The sequence below is a fragment of the Crocodylus siamensis genome, chromosome 6 (genome assembly GCF_052110815.1).
Source record: "Crocodylus siamensis isolate JL-2025a chromosome 6, ASM5211081v1, whole genome shotgun sequence".
Taxonomy (NCBI): Eukaryota; Metazoa; Chordata; order Crocodylia; family Crocodylidae; genus Crocodylus; species Crocodylus siamensis.
In genome coordinates, this window is record NC_143400.1 from 87,038,459 (window position 1) to 87,062,887 (window position 24,429).

Here is a 24,429-nt window from a genome sequence, read left to right on the forward strand (position 1 = left end):
TTCAGAGATTCAGCCACCAGATCAGGCCAAATCTCCGCCAAATCGAATCAGGGATTGAAGTTCACACAGCCCTAATGAAACCTTGAAGGGGACAGACAGCACCCTACACAGATGTAGTCTACACCAGTGTTGTCTTATCCCTCATTTTTTACCTAGACTAGGTCTATACCATCTTTCAATATGTTTTACCGTTGGTAGGGATCTGTCTCCTCCCTACATTCAGTGGTGCACATCATCTTGGGAACTCTTTGATCGACTTTTCTATCATGGCTCCCAGTCATGAGCAACATTGTTCCCCCGCGTATCTAATTAAAAGTTGTAACTAGCAAGATACTGGAGAGGATTTACTCCAATCCAAGCCTGCTGCTGTACAGCGATCTCTTAAATTCACCTGCTGCACCTCTACCATCATGACACTCGCATGATGTAAACAGTGACACTACTACCCTCCGGTTTCAGGGATGGAGGTCAACATCACTACCAAGCAAACTCCTTATCACAGATCCTACAGTGTACCCACCTGGCTTCAACCTGCCATGCCATCAGTGGGCCTTGCTGAATAGCTTCCAGACAAGGCAAGGTCTGTGCACAGCCAGCCTCCACCATTGGAGTCTTTGCGACATCCCAGAATGTAGCTGTGGTAAAACACCCACCATGTTGCATATTGTTGATGACTGTCCACTGACTTAGTTCGGCAGTGGACTACAGGAACTACACATGGGCATTGAGGACGCTATTGCATGGCTCGGCGGTTACAGATGCACTGACTCTCAGTCCCCACCTGCTTCATGACCCTGACCTCTGCTTGGCAAATGTTTCTAATGTGCAACAATACATATACCCATTCCTCTCCCACTTCCCCACATCCCACAGGCCCTAACATCCACATGTGTTAGGGCCTGTGGCACACCTTCCACCAAAGCCAAGGGAAGCCAGCCCAGACCCCAGTTACCCTCTCTTTAAAATGAGGACAGCGGTACTTTAGCCACCTAGAAATTTGTAGGTTGATCGCTATTAGATTTTTTTATTATTTTCATTATTACTTACTTTAAATGTTAAAAATGATCATTTATAATCATAGCTACAATCATTAATGTTTCGTTATGGTAATTATTCTCAGTATAATCATTATCATTTAATCGAGAGTGGGCTGCAGCCCGATAAGGATCAGGGAAGAGAGAAACACTCTTAGCAAATCCATCCAGGTAATGAGTTGTACGTGCCATAGAAGGCAGTAAGAGTCCTGGAATGCACACGAGGGGCAATACCAAATACTTGGCTGCATTCGAACAACATTTACTTTCCAGAGGACTTCATTTGTAACTGGTGTGTGAGCGCTGGGTGACAAAGGAGGAAGACAGAAGTTGTTCTGTAGCAGGTCAGAAGCATTCCTAGCAATGAGTATATCTTCCATCAGGAATGAATTTATTCTGTGGTCCACAGCTCAGTGGGTATTTGGGGGCTAATCTACATAATAAAGGTTTTTGCATTTTTTTTTAAACTCCTATAGCCACATATTGCACTGGTCAGTTTTTCTGGCCTTTAAAAATATGGAGTTATCACTTTCTTTAAAAAGATACTATACAAATCATCTTAAATGCACACAGACTTCAGGTTTTCAGGAGAGAATTATCAATCAAAGGCAAGCAAAGATGCTTGCACTACTCAGAGCTGCCTCTGCATTTAGTTTATGAATATGTAAAGGGCTACAGCTTGCAGATGGGCCATCGTTCCAGTTTTATGAACGCAGAATATCTTGGTAGGAATAAACTTTAAAGTGGAGGGGGTTTGTATCTCGTGTTTGGTTTCTTATTCTTATGGCGGCATTTTATGTTTTCAAAATTCTCACATTCAAAAGAATACTTAAGGGAATGATCCAGCCTTATAGTAAAAGAGTGATAGATCCAGTGGGAATGTCTGCTTCCATATCAGTACAGCAGGCAAAATTCATCCTTAGCACAACCCCACTTTCTAGTCAGTGCAGTGTAATAGGGAAGACTTTGGCCCAGCATGTACAATCAGTCATGAGACGCCCAAACAGTTCTTAGAAATAAACCAAAGGATTTTTTTCCCAATGAAGTTGAAGAAAAGCTTTATAACCCACTTGGCACTTTCATTCCAAATGGCCTATAGTATTTCAGTTTTAAAACCTAGCTCAGTCAAACTCGGTATATAAATTTGATTCATTTTATATATAAATTTTTCTTCTCTCCCAGACTTTATTTTCAAAAAGGGCATAGCATAGTTAATTTTAATAGCTCTGGGTACTATGCTCTAGGGGGACACAACCAGCTACATTTGAGTTATAAGCTTTGCAGCCACATGCAGTTCCTATAGTGAACTGCAACCAATGTTTAATATATAAATATTTTGCTTGAAGCCATCTTTCTAAGCATGAGAAGCAAAATTTCCAGACAGTTCTTTGAGGTAAACATGATTGATTCCTAATTAATATCTGTTGCAATATGTCTTAAGAGTTAGATAGTGCCTGCCTCGTGACAGTCTTTTCATAGGGTACTTTTATCAAGATACATATTTGAGTAACAGAAGGAGTTTGAGACTGTAGGTAGAGAAAATTTTAAGTAAGAAATGTTTTTCTTTTGTTTACAGACTTTAACATTGCCTTCTGCCCAATTCGAGACTCTCAGGATGTGTAAGGTATATGCAATGCACTCTGATAAACCTTTTTTTAATGGGGCTATTGGTTTCTGAGTGCTAAAGGTGAGACATCATAAGGCTGATAATTTTTTTTCCAAAAATTCAGAGTATCCATTACCCTAAGTAAATTAAACCATCAGATTGATATCACTTCTGAGAATCGTTCCCAGGGGAATTCAAATTGGTTACTCAAAACTAGCCACCAAATTTGGGAAATTTTGTTCTTTGCCTAATAGGGAAGTGAAGAACAATTAGTAAAATGTGAAAACTTACAATGAATATCTATTTCTAAAACCTTTAGATTTTAAACCAGGGACTGTTTTAATCAAGTTTCACAGAACTTCACCTGCAGATCACTTAAGGGAAGCAGATGACAGTAGCACTTTGGGAGGATGTTGGGGCTTAATTTTTGCACATCTGCCAAAACATGTGGCCCCTGTTGCTATAGGAGATGGAAAAATGACTTTTCCTAGTATTTTTACCTCTATTTGTTACCTGTAGAAGAGCTTCTCTTACCTTTTCTGCATTTAATGGTTATGGAGTTGTAGGGGATTGGTTAAAAGAGAATCCTTCATGCCACATGTGTGTTGGCTTTGAAGGAATGTATTCATGGCGCCTATATACATGCAGGGAGGCTGCTCCGACATGCTGTAATTACAGTGCTTGGGAACAGACTCAATTAATCGAGTCTGTTGGAGGACAGTAATTACTGTACTCCAGCAGACTCCAGTGTCATGTGTATCTGCATCCCCACACTGAAAAAGGCAGTGCAGATGCTTTAACTAAAGCTTATTCAGTGAGCTTTAGTTAAAACACCACTGCCACCATATTTCAGTGCAAAGATATGATGTTCCAGGTGCTTTAATTAGAGCAGCTCTTAAAGTCTCTCTAATTAAAGCACTGCCCCCCTCCACTCCCACAGTACGTGTATAAACCCCCATAATTTTGCCCTGTTTCATCCACTTAAATGTTATCTTCATGGTTAGTAATTAGAGCAACCTACGTGGAAAGGAGGACCCAAAGGTATAAGGAGTGGCTTGTTTGTGTTCCTCCCATTTTATTAAATATTCTGCAGAATGGAGGTGGGGATTCTTGCAGCTTTTGTATCAAAGTGGCACAAACTGAAATGCTATTGGTAAGAGATGTCAAAGGCACCACAAAAGCATTCTACCGGTATGTTAGAAGTAAAAGGAAGACTAAGGGAAACATGGATCTCTCAGTGAATGGAGTGAAGCAGTTAAGAACGGAGAACGTGGAGACGCCAGAAGTATTTAATTCCCCTTCCCCTCCCACTTTTGTCCTTGCAAAATAAATGTGTTACTTTCTATTCCATTTAACTTAAAAAGAAACAAGACTGACAGTGTTTTTACAGTACATTAAGTGGGCATTAAGATAAAGTGATTTGCACTAAAAGAGGGAGGCGTGACTTTTTAAAAAGTTTTTAGAATTGTTGAGCACATTTGCTTGAGGGGGAAGGGCTATGATGATGGTACAATCAAGCAACATCCTTTTCTTTTCTTTTTAGAGACTTATTTTTTTGGCTTGTAAAGTGCGTCTCAACTAAAACATGCTCGAAAACATGCCCAAATAAGACTTTTTACCTAAACCTGAAAAGCTTGGAAAGCATGACTCAAGCCGGTTCTAAAGGCTCAAAGAACAGAAAGTGTGTAAAAAACAAACAAACAAACAAAAAACACACACACCAAAATGTATTACTTTAATAAATTCCATGGTTTTGGTTGCCTGATTTTCGCACATTTGGGATTAGCAATATCATTCACATTTAACTATTCACTCCTTTGCTGTGTGACAGACCAATGCTTACCCAGCACAAGGACATTACACTAAATAGAAGCAGAAGCAAAGCTGGACAGTGTGGTTTTGTCTCTGTTAAAGATGGATGATGTACAAAAAAGTAAAAAAATGGCCTATATGATAAGAGATACTGAAGGCTGCCTGGAATGATTTCAACAGAGTGGAGTGTTTTCTCTCTAGGCACTTCTGACTGCTGAGTGCTTACTAAATATTACATTTGCCATAAAAAAAAAGCAGAAGCCTGGGAGAGGTGCCCCTTTCATTCTGTGCCATATCGCAAATCAATATACGGTTCTAAGCATCCCTTTGATCTTTGTCCATTTGAGAATCATGCACTGTTGCAGTGCAAGCTGGGACAATGCTGTTGCTATTGTAATTGGCAGAACAGTTCATCTTACTACTACTTAGCTTCCTGGAAAACTGCTTTGAAAGGGCCTGAGTTGATGTTGCTGTAAAAGTAAATCCCTAGTTACAGGAGTTCAAGGTTTTTATTTTTGGTTTTGTTTTGTTTTTGAACAAAAGAGGAATAAATGGTTTTCCGCCTTTGCTTATTAATAGCAGTAGCTGTAGTAAAACAAAATGGTCCTGAGTTGACATTCACTACTAGGCTCTTGCTCTAGGGGATAATTCATGGGGATCTGAACAGACATCAGTAGAAATTGCTTTTGCCCATCTCTACTCGCTGGTTATCTATTCCAGGTAGTGCTCTTCCCTTGCGTAATGTAGAAGGCTTAGGTTTTCTCATCCATGCTCAGCTGAGCAGAGTGTATGCCTCCCCAGGACACCGTCCGTTCTTAAGTTATTTTCAGTTCCTCGCCACTGATTATGATGCACATATTATCATGCATCACATGAAATGACTCACCTAATGGGCTCTCTGATATACCTTGCTTCTTGCATGCACCCCACATCAAGCAGCCAGGTACACTCTCCGTACATGGTGTATCACCCCCCTCCATCTGACTATATCTGTAAGCGCAGAAAAGCACACATGGTTTCCATGGACTCAGTTCCTCTGTTTTGGAAAAAGTTATGAGGCTTTCCCAGATTTTCCCAGCCCTACAGATCTGGGAGAGAAACAGTACTCTTTCACTCCTGGCTCCATCTCCTCTTCTCCAGTTTAGAGGAGAGAGCAGATTGGAGAGGCTGTCTGTCTCAATTTAATTCTCTTTGTCTCTGTTATAAGAGGTTCTAAAAGAAAAAAAGTTTCTCAATCCCAGCTCGGAAACTGACTTTTCCAAGGCGTAATGGAAAAGCCCCTTTTTTGTGAGAGGTCCGATTAGAGCCGAATCAAGGAGCTTCATGAAATTGTGAGGCCCTAATTCTGCACCCTGTGCACACATGGAGTAGCTCATTCTCATTCTCACCCAAACATTTCCATTGAAGCCAATACAGGAATGTGACTGAAGTCAGTAGAGCTAGTCTCATGAGGAAGTCATTTTTTGAGGAAGCAGTAGGTCAGCACTGCAGAATCAGACACAAATGTAAATATATACTATTACTAATGGGTGTTTTTACACAAGCTCCAGGAGTGTGTGTGTGGTGGGGAGGGGAGGGCACTTTAATTAGAGCTGCTCTTGGAGATGCTCTAATTAAATTGCCTGGAGTATCTTGTGCATCAGCATCCCCGCACTTCAAAATGGTGGGGTGGGGGGGGAATCATTTGACGAGCTTTAGATAAAGCTTTCCCACCGCCGTTTTGAAGCACAGGGATGCTGATACATGAGACGCAGATGCTAGCTGGAGCGCGGTAATTACCATGCTTTAGCAAGCTTGAGTAATTGGGTCTGCTCCGACACGCTGTAATTACAGTGTATCAGAGCAGCCTCTGGGCTTGTGTGCAGGCACCTCTCATGTCTACAGTACAGATGCCCCAGAAGTCTGACAACGCCAGTTGTTTTCTTCCATCACCATTAATTGAGAGACTGACAGGACACTTTTTCAAGTAGGCAGCAATGTCAATATTAAAAGTAGCACTTGCTGTGACAGCATGTAAATTGCACTTGCTGAGACTGACAAAAGCTACTACCGAGGAAAAAATATCGTATCTAATAATAATAAAATTATATTTATTTTTCAGAAGCCCTAGACAGGAACTAAGGTCCTGTTTTGTAAGGTTTGTACAGACCCTTCCCGCATATAGCAGGTAAATGCAACAAATAAGCAAGGGGGGCAAGCCACAAGACAGACAAGGTATAATAAACAGCAGTGGCAGCCCAACAATTGTGGAATCAGTCAGCAAAATTGGGGTGCCTTTTTCGGGAAAATGCTAGTTCTTGTAGTGCATCCCAGCTTTTTTTTTCACTTAGGCAGCTGCATTTTCAACAGGACTAATAAAAAGATCAAGTTTTTGTCAAGGGACAATGCAAGGAATACATAAATGGGAAAATACCTCAGTCAGACATGCATCAAAGTCACTCTGCATTCTAGGCGATTGAACAAGAGAACCATCTCATCCAACCACATGCACTTTATTCCGTCTTTTATGCCATAATTTAAGCTTCATGGTGTGCTGTAAAGTCCTGCTTGGAGTGTCTATTCTCAGCATAAAACTGTTTGTCAAATTTCCATTAAGCTTAAGGTGAAAAATTAATGAGCCATTCACTTCAGATATTTCAAAACTAATACCATTCTATTATTAATGCAGCCGAAAGTCAAAGATGTGGGTATGTACAATTATGGAAGGATGTTCCGTCCGATTTTGCCTTTTTAAATAAAGTTTTGGACATCATTAAAATGCTATTTCATGGCATGAAGGGAATTATTGTAATGGAACTTATCAATCGGAGAATCCTTCTAGGGCCAGCTTTGTTTATTTTTTATTTAATCTTGACAGCAAGTGACTTCAATAAAAAGCGGTGGGCAATACAAGAATGCTGTACATTGAATCTGGATGAGAACAAACAACAAGTGAATCCTGTATCTCACACTTCTTCATCTCTAAAAAAAAAATGAGAAAAATAAAAAGGAAAGTACAAATATTAAAGCAATCATGGATAAAACAAAGCCCTGTGGATAAGAGAGTAAGAGAAGTCTAATAAATCTTCCTCAACAATCTTCTATTTTATTCACCTGCATCTCGCCCAGGGCCAAAAGTAGCGGTACTAAGCAAAAAACCAGTGTTTTCCCCAGAATTAAATGAAAGGTGTTATACAACAAGAAAGATACTGTCACACTTTCCAAGGATCTTGGAGCACTTCATAGTGACTCAACACCACTGAGAGAGGGGAAAGAAGTGTTATTCCCATTTGACAGGTATGGAAACTGAGGCTTAAGGATATTGATCACTTTCTCTTTGACACTGTCAGAAACTAGTTAACAACCAAAGATCATAGACAATTAGGGTTTGAAGGGACCTCAGCAACCTCCTGCTCCAAGGAGGACCAGCCCAAATTATATCGGCCCAGCCAAGGCATTGCTTAGATGGGTCTTAAAAACTTCCAGGGACGGAGATTCCACAACTTCTCTGGGTAACCTGTTCCAGAGCTTTACTACCCTCCTAGTGACAGAGTTTTCCCTAATATCCAACCTAAACTTCCCTTGCTGCAGCTTGAACCTATTGCTCCTGCAACCACTGAGAACAGTCCAGCTCCATCCTCTTTGGAGCCCCACTTCAGGTAGTTGAAGGCTGTTTATTAAATTTCCCCTCAACCTTCTCTTTTCCAGACTAAATAAGCCCGGTTCCTTCAGCCTCTTGTCCTAAGTCATGTGCCCCAGCCCCGTAAACATTTTCATTGCCTTCCACTAGACTGCGTCCAATTTGTCTGCATCCTTTCTGTAGTGGGGGCCCAAAACTGAACATAGTACTCCAGATGTGGCCTCACCAGTGCTGAATAAGGGGAAGAATCACTTCCCTCAATGTCCTGGCAATGCTTCTGCTAATGCAGCCCAGTTTGCCATTAGCTGCCCTTCCAGCAAGGGCACGCTGCTGGCTCATATCCAGCTTATTGTCCACTGTAACCCCCAGGTCCTTTTCGGCAGAGCTGCTGTTTAGCCAGTCAGCCCCTAGCATGTACCGGTACCTGAGATCGTTCCATCCTGAGTGCAGAACTTTGCACTCGTCTTTATTGAGCCTCATCAGATTTCTTTTGGTCCAATCCTCCTATTTGTCTAGGTCTCTCTGAATCCCAGCCATACCCTCAAGCATGTCTATTACTCACCCCAGCTTGGTGTCATCTGCAAACTTGCTGAGGGTGCCATCTTCCAGGTGCTGATGAAAATATTGAATGAAACCAGCTCTGTGACTGACTCCTCGGGCTTTCCACTTTATACCAGGTGCTGTGATTACTACCCTTTGAGCCTGATGGTCCAGCCAGTTTTCTCTCTGCCTTACAGTCCATTCATCCATTCATCCAACTTGAACTTCCTTAGCTTACCTGCGAGACCATATCAAAAACCTTGTTAAAATCAAAGTATATTCCACATCCACAGAGCCAGTCACCTCATCATAGAAGGCAATCAGGTTGGTCAGGCATGACTTGCCGGTTAGTGAATCCATGCTGACTGTTCCTAATCACCTCCTCCAAGTGCTTCCCTAAGAGCCTTTCCCATGATTTTTCCAGGGATTGAGGTGAGGCTGGCCTGTCTGTCGTTACCCAGATCCTCTTCCTTTCCTTTCTTAAATGATGATAATATAAAAACTCTAAAAAAAACCAAAAAAAAAACCCTTAGATTTTGCCTTTTCCTTGAATTTCAATATTTTTTTTTAGTTTATTTCTTCCCTAGAATAACAAGGTTTTTTAGAGCCATACAGAGATGATGATTCCAGTTTTTGATTTCATCAACATGGAATCAATACAAAGCCTTCAGCTTTTTTGACATTAACTCCATGTGAATCACAACTGAATGTTGAAATTGGCCTTTCAACATTTCCTGTCATTCATTATGGTGATTTTGCAAATAGCTTTTAACACCCATTCATAATTGTGCAGCATCCCTGTGATAATAATTAAAATAGCTGCTAGAGAAGCAGTATTAGGAAAGTATGTAGTGTACTGTTTTGTTTTATTTTTTTCTTTCTTACTTAAAAGCTCCGGGAAAAGAGAGCTGCATTGGAGTGCTGAGTTCTCTGTGGACTACAAGCATATGCTTCACAGACTGACAGTGATCTGTAGTTTCAAACTACTTTGAAACTTCTGCACTAAACTTATGCTTTTGTAATTCCCAAGCTAATTTGACAGTCTCAAGAAGCTTGAATGAATGCTTCAGTTGCTGGTATTTCTGAAAAATAAATCTGTTTACCTGATTCTATAAACATACTCGCATGTGGTTAATAATTCTGTAGCTTTGTCTACTGGTTGTATGTGCATTACTTGCTGTTTTGTAGCATTGGAAGCAATTAAATAAAGCTGTTAATATTAATTTCCACAATTTTTTTGACAGTCACACCACATTTAATGTGCATTTTACAAGGATATATTCTCTGCCATTTAAGTTTGCATTCCATTTGCTTTCTCTTAAGTAGTCCAGAAAGTGTAAAGAAAGTGTACGTATTATATATAATGATTTTTTTGTATTTGTAAACATGTGATGAGTCCTCTTGTTTATAGATTTTTTTTCTCCCCATTGCTTTGTGTATTAAGTTCAACTGATGGGTTATAACAGGGAAGGGGGGAAATATTTCTCATTCACAATACTGTGTAATTCATTACTTCTATAATGCAGACTTACTGGAGTTGGGATGTTATTTTCCTATCTGTCTTCACATACTTTACATCATAGCTGCTTTTAATCCCCCAAACATACCTTAGAACCTCCATTTCAAAAAGAAGAAATACCAAAACCACAGCATATCAATTTAAGATTTTCTAATCCCAGCCACTTGAGACAAGAGAAGACTGACCTTCACTCTAGTTTAGCCTCTTTTTGTATTAGTGTTTCATAGATTCATAGATTCTAAGGTCGGAAGGGACCTCGGTGGGTCATCTAGTCCGACCCCCTGCCACTGGCAGGCAAGGAAAGGGTCACCAAACCTGGGATCACGTGATCCCAATCAGGTGCCTGTCCAGTCTCCTCTTGAAGACCCCCAAGGATGGGGTGAGTACCACCTCCCGTGGAAGCCCAGTCCAGATCCTGGCAACCCTGACGGTGAAGAACTTTTTTCTAATGTCCAATCTAAACCTTCTCTCCGGTAGCTTATGGCCATTGTTACTTGTTGTTCCAGGGGGTGCCCTGGTAAGCAGATCATTGCCTACTTCGTGTTGCTCTCCCCTTAAGAGTTTGTATGCTGGCACAAGGTCCCCTCTCAGCCTTTTCTTGGAGAGGCTGAAGAGGTTAAGGTCCCTTTGCCTTTCCTCACAGGGCCCTCCTTGCAGGCCTCCAATCAGATGAATAGCTCTTCTTTGGACCTTCTCCAGGTTGTCCGCATCCCACTTGAACTGCAGCGTCCAGAACTGGACACAGTATTCCAGGCTGTGGCCTGACCAGTGCCGCGTAGGGGGAGAATCATCTCCCTGGACCTTTTTGTGAAGCACCTACAGATGCACGACAAGGTGCGATTGGCTCTGCCGACTACTTCATCACATTGATGACTCATGTTCATCCTGGAGTCAACAGTGACTCCAAGATCTCTTTCTGCCTCAGTGGTGCTGAGAAAGTCACCTCCCAGTCTATAGGTATGATGCCAGTTCCTTCTCCCTAGATGAAGTGCCTTGCACTTCTCCTTATTGAACTGCATCCTGTTGCTTTCTTCCCACTTCTCCAACCTGTCTAGGTCAGCCTGGATCTGGTTCCTCCTCTCCAGGATATTAGCTTCATCCCATATTTTTATGTCATCCACAAATTTGGACAGGGTGCTTCCCACCCCCTCATCCAGATCATTGATGAAGATGTTGGACAGCACCGGCCCCAGAACTGAGCCCTGAGGGACTCTACTCCACACATTTTTCTAGGTTGACATCGACCATCCACCACCACTCTCTGTTTCATTCCTTTCTTTTTCTTTTTTGTGTTTTTACATAAACCTGTCCTGATTGGTAAGACTGGGTGTGTCTACATGAAATGCTACATTACTATAGCGTTGGTGGGTGCTATCATGATGCTGCCACTGCTGTGCAGTAGCTTGTTCCTACTGTGCGGTAGGATCAAAAAAACAACCCGTGCGCTACAGGACTGTGAAGCACCAACTGCTAAAGCAAGTACTAAATGACTGCACAGTACCAGCTGCATAGTCAGGGGCATGTGTAAATGAGCCCACTGAGGGTAATTAACCTGTGTATGTTGGGGATTCTTTGTTTCTTGAAATCTTCAAATTAAGACTAGATCCCCTTCTCAGTCATATGATGTAATCAAACCAACATACTTGGCTCATTATAGGTGTAAGTGGATAGTGGCCTGTATTATGTATGAGGTCAAACTAGATGGGCCCATCTTTAAAATCTACATATATTCATTTCTATGAATGAAATTAGCTATGTGCTAGGCAAGAACCTGACAAGCACTTACATACCAAATTCTATTACAATTTGTCACAATTTCCCTTTCTAGGAATAAAGCAACTGATACAAACAGGTTTTTTGAGGTTTACCTTTTCTTAGGGCCAAAGCATGTCAATGGGATTTTTTCTTGAATAAGAGATTTAAAATTTGCCCACATAAAATTCGGGGCCAATCTTGCAGACTTCACATATACACACCTTCCACATGCTGATATCGGGAATGGGATTTCAAAAGGGGCACAAGAGCTTTCATTGAAAGCCAAGGTGATTTGGACACCCGATCCATTAGGTTCCTTTTAAGCCAGGGTACCACACTCACTGAAGCCATTTTGAAAATCCTATCTAGATCCATAACATTTCACGTTCTTGTTCATTTATGAAATGTCATAAAACTCCTCATTTAACAGTGCTTCATGTCATGCCCCTAATGCCGGTGCACCCTTGACCTGTGAGCCTGGGTCGGCACGACTGGCTTTGCGTGAGGAGGGGGATTTATGACCGGGCAGGTGGGTGATAATGGTGAGCAGGAGTCAGTATGATTTAAACACAGCGTGATGGTTTCACAAAAGATTTATTTTACTTATGCTTCTGATGTGCTGCAGCGTAGGCAGAGGAGCTGATTGATACTAGTTACAGCATGCAGATATCATGTTACCCAGCATTTACAGGGTGGGTAAGACGGTTGCTTCCAAGCGATTCATATAAGCCGTTACAGTCTCCAGATTACTAAGAACTCTTGATAAGAAAGATAATGCCAAAGATAGAGAGATAAACGGACCAGTAAGAAGAGACGGGGGTACACCAAAAAAAAAAAAAACGTAGGCGGAAGAGATAACATTCGTTGTGCACAATTTGTTCTTCTTCAGTGTATACACAGTTCTCTGTTATCTGTTCTCTGCTTTGGGCGGAAGTTCTTGCAAAGTTATATTTGGCAGAAGTGACCAATTACTCTACACTATCTTAAATAATTAATGAGTTGGCACTTGTGCTTTCTTTGTTTGCTCAGGTTTCATAAAAAAGGGGGGTTATTTTTACTTGGGTGGTACTGGTTCTGTTTGGTCACAGGATGGCACGCATAGTATATTTAATTTTACAACTTTACTAAGTCAGCTAATCTCGTTGCTATAGGTACTTTATCTTTTGTGCTGGGCCATCAAGATCAGTTTTTCTCTTTCGTGTGAGACGCTAAAGCGATTTGAAATGAGGCACAGATAGGGGTGTGTATATGCAACACTGTTAATACAGAGGGATAAATTACAACCACAGAGTTTGTTGTGTTAGCCTCTGACCTTTTGTCATCTGACCTTTTGCCATCGGCATCTGAAATCAAAGACTTTGATCTTTGATACGTCAAATCATTGATTTTCCTCTGTTATGTTTAACCTACACTTGTGAAGTGGGAATTTATTTTTTGTACTTTAGGAAGTGCTTGAATTGTTTGCTATTTAAGTAAATTTGGATTACTCTTAAGATGGCATTTCTTTCCCTTTCTTTCCCCAGCCACCCCCACTCACTCACTGCCTTAAGGTATAAATATATTTTTTTAAGGTCAGGCAGGATCATTTTGCTTTGTTTAATCTACTGCACAGTTCACACCATGAAACATCACCTGGTGGTGCCAGCATCAAACCTGTAAGTTTTAATTGAGCATATCCTCTAGAAGGACATCAAGTCTTGATTTAAATGGATCAAGTGATGGAGATTCCACTCCACCCCAACATAGCTTTTCCAAAGGTTAATTACCTCCACATAAATTGGATTTGTGTCTGTTGTTATAGCTACTTAGACAGCGCACTCCATCCCTTTCACAGCAAGTCCATGCCTCTGCGGAGACATAACTCAATTCAGCACTAAATTCCTGACCTTCAGAACTGCTCCTCAAGTTGAGAGACTTTCTGGTTGCTTGTGGTTAAACCTGGACTGTAGATTCTTCTCCATAACAAAATATTACTATTGATGTGGTGGATTTTTACTATGGTTAAGGGACCATGTGCGGTTTTACCAATCGGGACAGGTTTACATTAAAAAAAAAAAGAAAGAAAGAAATGAAACACTAGTCTTCTAAACACTAGTGGAAAGTCTTTAGTGTATTGAGCAGAGAAATTAAAATAGTAAAGGAAGAAATTATACAGACTAGTTCAATACCAGTTCACTACAAGGCTCCCTGTTAGCCATTTGCTAGAATTTAATTGGAATACTTGTTACTGAGTTCTGATGTGTTGTTCACCTGTGACTGTGGTGTGAAAATCTTGTGGAAGTATTAGGTGTCTTTTGAGGGTATAAAGAGCAGTATGCCAGTTTCAATGAAGCTAGATATAAGCCAGTATAGTTTCTGATCTGTGCATGGGGGCGGGGAACAGGGTGCCCACCCTGCAGGCTTGGGCTCCCACCCTGCTGCCCTCCCATGCACAATTTATTTGTAATTTTGTCATAGATGCACCATGTGGTCTAGATTTCCAGACTAGGTGGGCACAGAGCAGGCTTTCCTAGGTTTTCTACCTTATAATAAATCCAGTGTCAATATGTGGGTATTTAGGAAACTGAGTAATAGAGTAGGTCTCAGTTTTTCATGGGGGTTGAGTTCCTTGCAGAGAAGCCTCTATCTGCTCTGTGAAAATGAGCAAATACATTTTCTTTTATTTGGAAAGTAATCAAACTATGGAGTCTAAATATTTTTCTGTTTTGTAGGGCTTAGTATCTCCTGAGCTACCAAGCAAGCAAATCTTATTTCATCTAATCCTGTTTCTCAGGTCACCCATTTTTCCAGGGACTTTTTCATTGTTTGGAGTCCCCCTCCTCAATTTTCTAAGTATTTGTGTTCTACTGAATGAATTGGCATTTCTGTTTTACTCACACAGGTTTCTTTACGTTTTTAGTAAAAGTAAATTGCTTCTTGGCCCCTTGAAGGCTCAGATCAAGTATTTGTTTCTTCTCATGACTCCATTTCTTTCTGTATCAGTCTTTTATGGAGCACCCCCCATACACACACACACCTTCCATTACTTTTCCAAATGGTTTTATTCCTTCAAATGCAGGTTCAGGTTGTGGCTTTATACGGATATTCATTTTCTTCTGGGAAAGTCACTGATCTCTCAGGAGAAACCACAAGTGTGAAGATGTTTCCCAGAGTAAAAATGGCTGCTCTGGGAGAGAAATAACTGAAATAACTTGGGAACAACCAGATTAAATCACTCCTAGGAGAGCTTCTTCTGGGAAAGTGAATGTCTGTACATGCTGTGGCTTATTTCCGAAGAGAATATAGTCCTCCAACATCCCTCTCCCTCTGACCCCCCCAGTCCCTCACACAGAGTCTCACTTACTGGACTCTGCTGCTCCAGCAGGGAGCAGAACACACCCCTTTCAGAAACTCCATGTTGTGCTGCAGGGAAACAGGCTAACCATGGGCAGTCTGGGTCAGCCAGTCAGGGCTTCCCTATGCAGCCCAACCATCTGTCACCAGGCAGACTAAAGGAGCCTGCAGAACAGGCTGAGATGTGTGTGCAGCATCCCAATCCTTCCCTCCCCACCAGTTGCACAGGTTCAGCATTGTAGCCTCTCTTCTCTTCAGGGCCTCGTCATTCAAGTGTCTGGACACACAGCTCTATGTAAGTTTTTCTACCAGGACAACACGCATGGGAGAGTTTGCACAGAGTATTTGAATGTGTGTATGCAGCCTCTCTTATCTTTGCTTGTGAATCAGTTCACCCCTGCCTTTCCTGTCTTATGGGCTTCCCAGTGCACAAAGTATACCAGCTGTTACTATTAGTTTGGAAGATATGTTTAAACTTGGAATGAGCCTTATTATTTGGTCAGGCTTGTACCACCATTTACTAGCTGTTTTTGCAAGGTTCTGCAGCTCTCTCAATTGCATCTTCCCATACTTGAGCTTTTGCCATAAATCCCTCAGCTGAACCTTCACCCATCCATGCATGTGCTCATTTTAGTCGCATTAAACTACCATGAGTCAGTGAGAACAATGGGATTCAGCCATTGAAGAGGAACAAATATAATGTCACTTAAATGTTTGGGGAAAAATCCTGGTGAGTCCTCACATCAGGATGCCAGCATCTTGTACTTGAGCATGTACATAATAAAGCAACTGTTGTATACAGCTAGGTGCCCTTTTGTATGTTGTACTTCCAGAATTAGCAGCAAATCCTAGCTCTGTATAGAAACCTGCCACTTCTGCGTTTAGAAATCTCTGCAGTCTTAACAGAGCAAACAATGCAATCAATTGGAATTGTGCTAACATTGCTCTCTGCATCTGTTTCCACTGGAATCCAGTACTGTTTTAAGTGCCTATTTTGCCTTCTGATGCTATGCTGATATCATACTGGAATTCTGAAGTTATTCCTGGTTAGTAATTCTTTTCTTTTTGTTGATTTCTTTACCTTACCATTTTGCATCTGCATTTCGCAGACAATCTATCTGCAATAGGATTTTTTTTTTTGTCCATGTTGTTTCTTTTGAAATGACTTCCCCTAATCCTATAACAGATATTTGCAGGACATGCTGTTGAAGAGATTTATTTTTTTTCCCATTGAGATAAGTGCAAAGTAATGTCTGCTAATCTACATCGAACATTTTGTGGTAGAGGTGATTCCGCTGTATCGTAAACTGCATATGGCCTTTGTTTGCTTTAGGACAGATGTCGGCTCTCAAAATATTTTCCTTAATTTTCATTTGCTAAATTGATGTTCATTCTTCTTCATTTTAAGATGGAAGTTACAGACAGAAGCGATCAAACCTCACAAGACTGCTAGTACAACCCATTTCTGCAATGCTAGTCAAAAAGCTTACTTCTTTACCTGAGGAGCATGGCAGCAACGATAGGTGTGTCCCTCTTCAACTGACTACAACAGGTAACACTCTTTTAAATGATGGCTTCCTTTAACTATGAAATGTTCCTTAAGCACTCGGAATACATTCTGGATAATTTCTGTAATTGAGGGTTTGGCTGATTGCAGGTACATTCTGCTTAGCAGCCTTTTAACAACAGACTATGAAAAGCACATAAATTATGCTCTGAAAAATGTGCTAAATTGAAGCTGAGTGAAAACAAAGTGCTGTGAAGTGCTACAAAAGAGCCATTTCAAAATAAAGCATTTGGTGCATTAGCTTTTAAAACCTTATTCATATTACTTCCAAGTTTCAGCTCTGGCGATCACATCATCTGCCAAGTTTCAGCTGATATAAGTCAGATATTGGGAGTATGAAGTCTCTTAGTACAAGGCATTAAACTCTAATTCCTCTTATTGACTAAAAAATCCCACTGTCTTTATGCATCATCGCCCAGGAGATGCTGCTGGTGCGGCAGTGCAGTTTGTTAGGCCTTGTTGGACAACCGAGGATATGATTGAAGCATTTAAGCTACTAGTTGCAGTATTAATGCTGTGGGTTGTGTCTTATTTCCGCCTCCAGCATATATATTATCCTTCTGAACAGCAATCTATCTTTCTTCATTGTTTAATTTGTATCTGTTAGCTTGAATATAAACAGCGACAGCGTATGTCTGTCTCTCAACCTAAGGGCACCTTTTCCTGCATGTTTCAGCAGGAAGAAGCTGCACTCCGACAGCAAAAGCAATAGAAAAAGGATGCCTTGAGTAGCAGCTGAATGAGAAAGAGGAATGCATTCAGAGTGTCTCCACAGAGATCATACCCTTAGCAAAGTCATGCAGATTATTGCTTTAACAAACTGATTATCGATTTGGGGGAGGGGAGGGCATGAAAATACAATCTGCAAGAACAGATATTGCTCAGGGTTTAAATGAAGCCGTGAGCATAGACAACCCTGCTGGGGAACTGCACGTTGAAACAGAAATGCTTTCTTTCTTTCTTTTTTATTGCATTCTGCTTTCGTTCCTCAGTAGAAAAATGCATTAGGACTGCATATTATATTATCTATTCTCAGTCCTTTAGAAGTGCTCTGTGTGTATGCTGTAATTTTTCATTTAAAAAAAGAAAGGAAAATAAAAGACTTTACCGTTTGGCTTTGTAAATAAATAATGTTTTCACACTGTTCCCCACACTGGATAATGCCGATTCCCACAGCAAAAGTTGTGCACTTGAAAGGCAGCCATTATACGTTGTGGGCGTGAGTGGTTGCATCCGTTGTTTATCACTTTTAAAAAGTTACTGTGGGATACAATAAAACAAGGGCATAAAAAAAGGTTGGTTAATTTTATGACCAGTATTAGCATTTGCAGTTATGCATGCTAAAAATAAGGGCAGTGAAGCCTCATGCCTCAGGGCATAAATGGCCGAGGTCAGGAAAGAATATTTCCCTCCATGCATAGTTGACTAGGTGTTTTATAGAGGTCTTAAGCTTTCCAAGAAGCAACAGCTGGAGGAAAGGGCCAGAGGCAATGTAAAGACTGCTAAGGCAATGCATCACAAGGAAGATGTGGGTAATGTGCTTTCCCTTTTTAAGAGAGAAATGTGGGTCCCTTTCAGACGCAAGGAGTGAGCTCTTTTGATTTGAGAAAAGCTGGATTCCCTTAGGGAAGCGGGCCTCAAAAATGCAAGCTGGCCTGTAGTATCTTCTGCTCCAAATAGGGAAAAGATCCATCGAGGCCCTCTGCTTTGGGCCCCTGCCCCAAGACTAGGGGCTCTGGCCTAGAGCACTCTGTATTTTGGTGCCCTCAGAGTCCTAACATTTTTGTGCTTAGGATGCCAGGAATTGCATGTGTATTATCTAAGAGTAAACAGCTTGTTTGCCTCTCAGACTATGAAAAGCTTGACCCCTGGTTCTCCTTAGCCTGGACTGCAAGGGAGCAGCTTATATCGGACTCCAAATAGGAAACGGCTTACTGCAGCGGCCGCTGTTCTGCTTGGAGCCCTTTCAAAAGGGGAACATTTGAAAAGGGCAACGGCTGTTGCATTCTGCTTGTGTGTGGACAAGCTGAGAAGGATTCACACATAGCAAACCTGCTCCACCTTTTAACCCTGGATAAAGGAGTGTGAAAGTTGAAGTGGTGTTGAATCCTTCTCAGCTTGTCCACACATAACAATTTGAACAGGCCAGCTGTTGCCCTTTTGAAATGTTTCCCTTTTGAGCGGGCTCCAAGCAGTCTGTGTGTCCACACGCAGGGAGTCTATAATGCTGCTTCGCTAAATGCCAAGGCTTTGATATAGTCAAGACAGAGTTGATAAGAGCCTTATTTTTTGGGATAGTCACCATCAGAGTTCATTGGATGGAGCAAAGTTTTCATCTGGTATGATAACAGATGTTATCTAGCTATGTAATAATAATACTTTTTAAAAAAAAAAGAATTGCTTGCTGAACCGAAATGATACATATCAGAAGCGGTTGAAGGCCAGATCTTTAGCCTTCCAGTTGATTTGAAGAAGCATAAGAAATATTTCACTTCTGATGTAGAGCTCATCACTTAGGTGTCAAAAGAGATGAATGAGCAATTCAGATGATTGGTTGGTCTAAATTTTGCTGGGATAAAATGCTCATCATTCTCTTGTCAGTATGTTTCAAAAAGCTGAGCTGCAGACTCATCAGTAATGATTAAACATTTATATATGGTTTTTTTATATTGCCGCCTTTTTTCCCTAGTCTAGCACTTTTTGAGGGACATTTCATTATGTGACAAGGTGGGGGGGGAGAGGATTGAAGGGAAACAGTTGAGATGCATTGAAGTACAAGTTCCAAAATAAGAATGGAAATAAAAGTTTGCCTCATCGGTTGCTTCGGTGTTTTTGGTGGTACCATCCTCTTTTATCAAGGCACTTTATGACCTTACACCCAAAAAAGTCTTTCCTTACTTAGCAGAGATTTGAGGGTACAGTGTGGTGAAGCCACGTACTGCTAAAATTGTTATTTTCGTGGATTATTTAGTCTAAATTTACTAAAACGTTAAGAAATATTATCATAATACTACCACATGTTAATTGGTTGGGGCGTTTACATCTGTGCCAGCCAGCACGGTTGTTACTGCATAGTCATTTAATACTTGCTTAAGCAAATACTAAATGTGCAGTAACCGTTGTTACCGTGCAATCCCAACGCTGCGTGGCTATTGTTAGAAGCTGCACAGTAGCATCGGCATCACAGTTCATGCCTGGCCACGCTACATCACTGTAGCCATGAGCTACATGGCTACAGCATCTCGTGAAAAAGTGCAGTATAAATGAAGCAGAGAATTTTGGGTTAATTTGTTGTTGCTTGTTTTCTTGTCAATATATGACATTCAGTCATTTCCCATAGATCTTTTTTTATTAGTGCTGGTTAGTGAGTTCCTAGTGTATTCTTTTCTATGAGAGTATGCCATGCATTAGATATTTCTGACTTTGAGCAATTATGTCTAGTGATATTTTAGTTATAAAGTATGTTTTAATCACAAATAGCTATATATTTTGGGGTTGGCTGTTGGTGTGGTCTAATTCGAAAGCATTTTTTTTTTAAATTTTTCATTGGGATAGGTGAAAATGAATTTTATGAAGTTATGCCTGATACTCACTGTTTCACTCCACAAGGCAATTATTTTAATGTAGCTCAGTTAGGTATATTTTACAACCTTGGATCAAGGCTACTCTAGAACTGGTATTTCAGGGACACAATATCAAGAATTTCTCTTTCATTATGGGAAGGGTAAGCTTGCATATAGCACAGCTTCCCTGTGTCAGTTTACTGGTATTATTTCTTCACTATTATTAAATTCTTTCATAAAAAGGGGAAAAGAGACCAAATGCTAAATATTTGAAGTGGATTTCTTTTTTCTCCAAATACATTTAACTGTTCTCCTCTTAGTATGCTAAAAGCATTTGGTTTATTTTGAATCCTCTAACGATAGTATGTGTTTACAATTGCAGAAACATTTGTTATGTTTTGGACTCGTGAAGAATATAAATTGTTCAAATGATACATCTTGCACTTAACAGCTACTCCAAAAGTTTTGACTATAATAGCTGCAGTCCTAACATGAAAACACCGTAAAAAGGATTAAAATTACTTCTCTGTGGGCTCATCTATACATGTATTTGATCTTGCAAGTAAATGCTCCTGAGCAGGTGTATAGACGTGCAGCAAAGTGGGAGCATGTTTACTGCAAATGGCAGCAAACTGCTCCTGTTTCCTGGAGCCCTGCAATAGGCCCCTGCCAGCACCCAGGGGGAGCTCTAGAGAGGGAGTCCTGGGCCAAGAGACAGCTGTCTCCTGGCTGGGGCCGGGACACTACACCCTGCCCCCCGGGGTGCTGCGCTGATGGGGCAGGGACAATTTTCTTATGGCCTACCAACAGGGAGATCCTGGCCCTGGCTCCCCAGTCAGCAGCAGGGGACTCGGAAAGAGCTGCAGGGGAGGGACAGGTCCCAGCCCTCTGCCCCAATCCACTGGTGGGGCAGCTAGAAGCTAGCTCACTACGCCACTGCTCTACAAAGGCAGCCTTCTATTTTAGCTATCACCTCAGCAAGAAGCAGAATGTGATCTGGGTGGCAATGGTGTACTTTCCAAGTAGTTTTCTACTTGCACCATCTTTGAAGAGTCATTCCAACTACCTGTATAAGGTTGTCACGAAACTTTATCTCAGCCATAGATCAACCTGCTGATATTTCTCTTTTTTTCATAGATTCATAGACACTAGGGCTGGAAGGGACTTCGGAAGATCATTGAGTCCAGCCTCCTGCCCCAGGGGCAGGAAGTCAGCTGGGGTCATAGGATTCCAGCAAGTTAAATATCCAAATGTCTCTTGAAGGCATTCAAGGTAGGCGCTTGAACCACCTCCGGCGGGAGTCTATTCTAGACCTTGGGGGCTCAAACAGTAAAGAAGTTCTTCTTTATGTCCAGTCTGAAACGGTCATGGCGGAGCTTGTGACCATTCAACCTTGTCATCTCTTGGGGTTCTCTGGTGAACAGATGTTCCCCCAGATCCTGGTGAGCACCCCTTATAAACCTATAGGTCACCTAGTTGTAGAAGGAAATGAGATTGGTCAAGCAAGACCTACCTGGAACAAACCCGTGCTGGCTATCCCTCAGGATGTTGCTGTCAGCTAGTCTGTTAAGGATGGCCTGTTTGATAATTTTTTCCAAGACCTTCCCCAAGATAGAGGTCAGGCTGATGGGCTTGTAGTTTGTTGGATCTACTTTTCTCCCTTTCTTGAAGATAGGCACCACATTGGCCTTCTTCCAATCTTTGGGCATTTCACCAGAGTGCCAGGAGTTCTCAAAGATCCATGCCAGGGGCTGGACTATGATGCTTGCCAGTTCCTTGAGTACCCAGGGGTGTAGACTGACAGGGCTGGCTGACTTGAAGGTATCCAGCCTCTCAAGGTGTTCCCTTACGAGGTCAGGATTGATGGAGGGTAAGGAATCTCCCTCACCCTGGCCTCCCCGGCCTGTAGTGGGCAGTGGGGGTCCCATGGGGCTGGTGAAAAACTGACGCAAAGTACCCATTTAGCAAGTTTGCTTTTTCCTGGGCGTCAGTTGTCAATTGTCCCATCTGGTTTAGCAGGGGTCCAAGGTTGCCCTTGCTTTTCCTCCAGCTCCCTACATATCTAAAAAAGGACCTTTTTATTGTCCTTGATATTTGTAGCTAGCTGGAGTTCCATCACAGCCTTGGCTTTCCTGGTTTGCTCTCTGCAGGTTCAGATAAGTACAGAGTATTCCTCCTTGGTGGTGGATCCAGTCCTCCATCCTTTGTAGGTCTTTCTTTTAATATGCAGGAGGTCCGCTAGTTCCCTGGAGAGCCAAGGGAGCTGCTGTGCCCTTTTGCTGCCTTTCCTCTGAGACGGGATGGACTTTGCTTGTGCATCCAGGATTGCTCCCTTGAGGAGCAACCACTCATCCTGAACTCCCCTCCCCTTTGGGCTGTGGCCCTTTAGGGCCTCACTGACAAGCCTCCTTAGCTTGTTGAAGTCAGCTTTCCTGAAGTCAAGGACTGACTGACTTTCCAGCTTTACAGCAGATGGTGAAGGTGATAGGCTCATGATCACTGTCACCCAGCTTCCCTTTGATCATTAGGTCACTGTTTAGGTTTTCCCTGGTTGCCAGAACCAGGTCGAGCAATGCTTTACCTCTTGTTGGCCTGTAGACTTTCTGCATCAGATAGAACTTGTCCACGCACGAGACAAAGCTTTGTGATCACTCACATTTGGCCAAGCGCTGTTCCCATGAGATGTCTGGATAGCTGAAGTCTCCCATGACAACCATGCATCGGTAGCGTGCGGCCTCAGCCAACACCCTGGCGAACTCCTGGTCAAGGTCTTGATCCAAAGTCTTATTACGTATGCTTCATGTTCTGCTTCTTGCAGAGTTTCTGGAAGTTTCCTTGATTCCTCCTTGTCTAGAGAGCCAAAAGTACAGTGATTTCAGCTCAGATAGTCAAATTAGGTCGTAAGTGGTGTAAGGCCCACTAAAGTAGACTTGCCATTGGTGATCAACAGGGATCCTGGTTTTCCCTGATAAAAAATCACAAAATCTCTGAATAAAATCTTCAAATCCATTATTAAAATGAAACATGCCCCCCACCCCCCACAGCCCTGCTGGTGCCCCTCACCCGCCCCCCCCCACAGCCTACTCAGCGCTACTTGTGCCCTCATTCTCTGCCCCCCCCCCACAGCTCTCTGGCCCTGCTGGTGCCCCTCACTCCCCCCACACAGCCCTGCTCGTGCCCCTCACTCTGCCCCACAGCCCCTCCCAGCTTTGCTGGTGCCCCTTGCCCTCCACCCAGAGCCCTGTTCCCCAGCCCTGCTGGAGGGGCTCCCAGCTGCCAGTGCTATGGGGCCAGGGACCCAGGTCTGAAGCCCCCTGCCCTGCTCAGGATGAAGTGGCTGTTGCAGCAGAGTGAAGTCCAGCTCCCCACCCTGCTGCCTGCCTGCTGTGGGCTCAGGTGGGGTAGGGGGACAATTCTCTACAGCTGCATACACTCCCGGGGTGCAGGGTGAACCCATGCCACCCAGAGCTGTGCATGGGGGGGGGAACAGGCTGCCCACCCTGCAGGCTTGGGCTCCCACCCTGCTGCCCTCCCAAGCACATGGTGCCCCCTACCTGACCGCCCTCCTCTGATTCCTTCTCAGCCTCTTGTAGGCCTGCCTGCAGAGGGTCATTGCAAAAATGCACAATCCATAGGTTTCTCTGCTAAAATAAGAAATCCATGTTTTACTCTGGTAAGAGAGAGATCTGCATTTTCCTCCATTTTTCTGCGGGAAATGGAAAACCCGGATCCCTGGTGATCAAAGCTCATCCCACCACATCCTGAACTACTTAAGTGGCTATACAACATTTTCATACTTGATGTCTGCAAGGCAGCTGCCAGGGGCTCCATGTATATCTTTACAGAGTATTACAGTTTGTGGAAATCCCCAGAATTGACATTGCATTTGGTAAAGCTGGTCTTCAGTAGCTGTTTTTGTAGTACTCTTCAGATCCATGTTTAGGTAACATGGGTGATGCTTTGGAGCTGCCCACAGCGATAATGGCTGTATGTGTAAATAGTTAAGGGAGAAAGAATTTATTTGTCAGTAGCTGTTGTCCTTTAAAGACATGTTGCTTCCAGTGCATATCCCACTTTGTTC

General features: G+C 42.3%; 1 protein-coding gene across 3 annotated transcripts in view; it reads left to right on the plus strand.

The window, feature by feature from the left end:
* Nucleotides 1–24,429, plus strand: part of NAALADL2 (N-acetylated alpha-linked acidic dipeptidase like 2) — a 1,083,795-nt gene that overhangs the window by 760,187 nt on the left and 299,179 nt on the right. For all 3 annotated transcript variants that reach the window (XM_090052131.1, XM_090052132.1, XM_090052130.1), the window contains one exon: nt 16,627–16,770. In XM_090052131.1, coding sequence (XP_089908257.1) covers nt 16,627–16,770 — 144 coding nt within the window. The remainder of the gene's footprint in view (nt 1–16,626; nt 16,771–24,429) is intronic.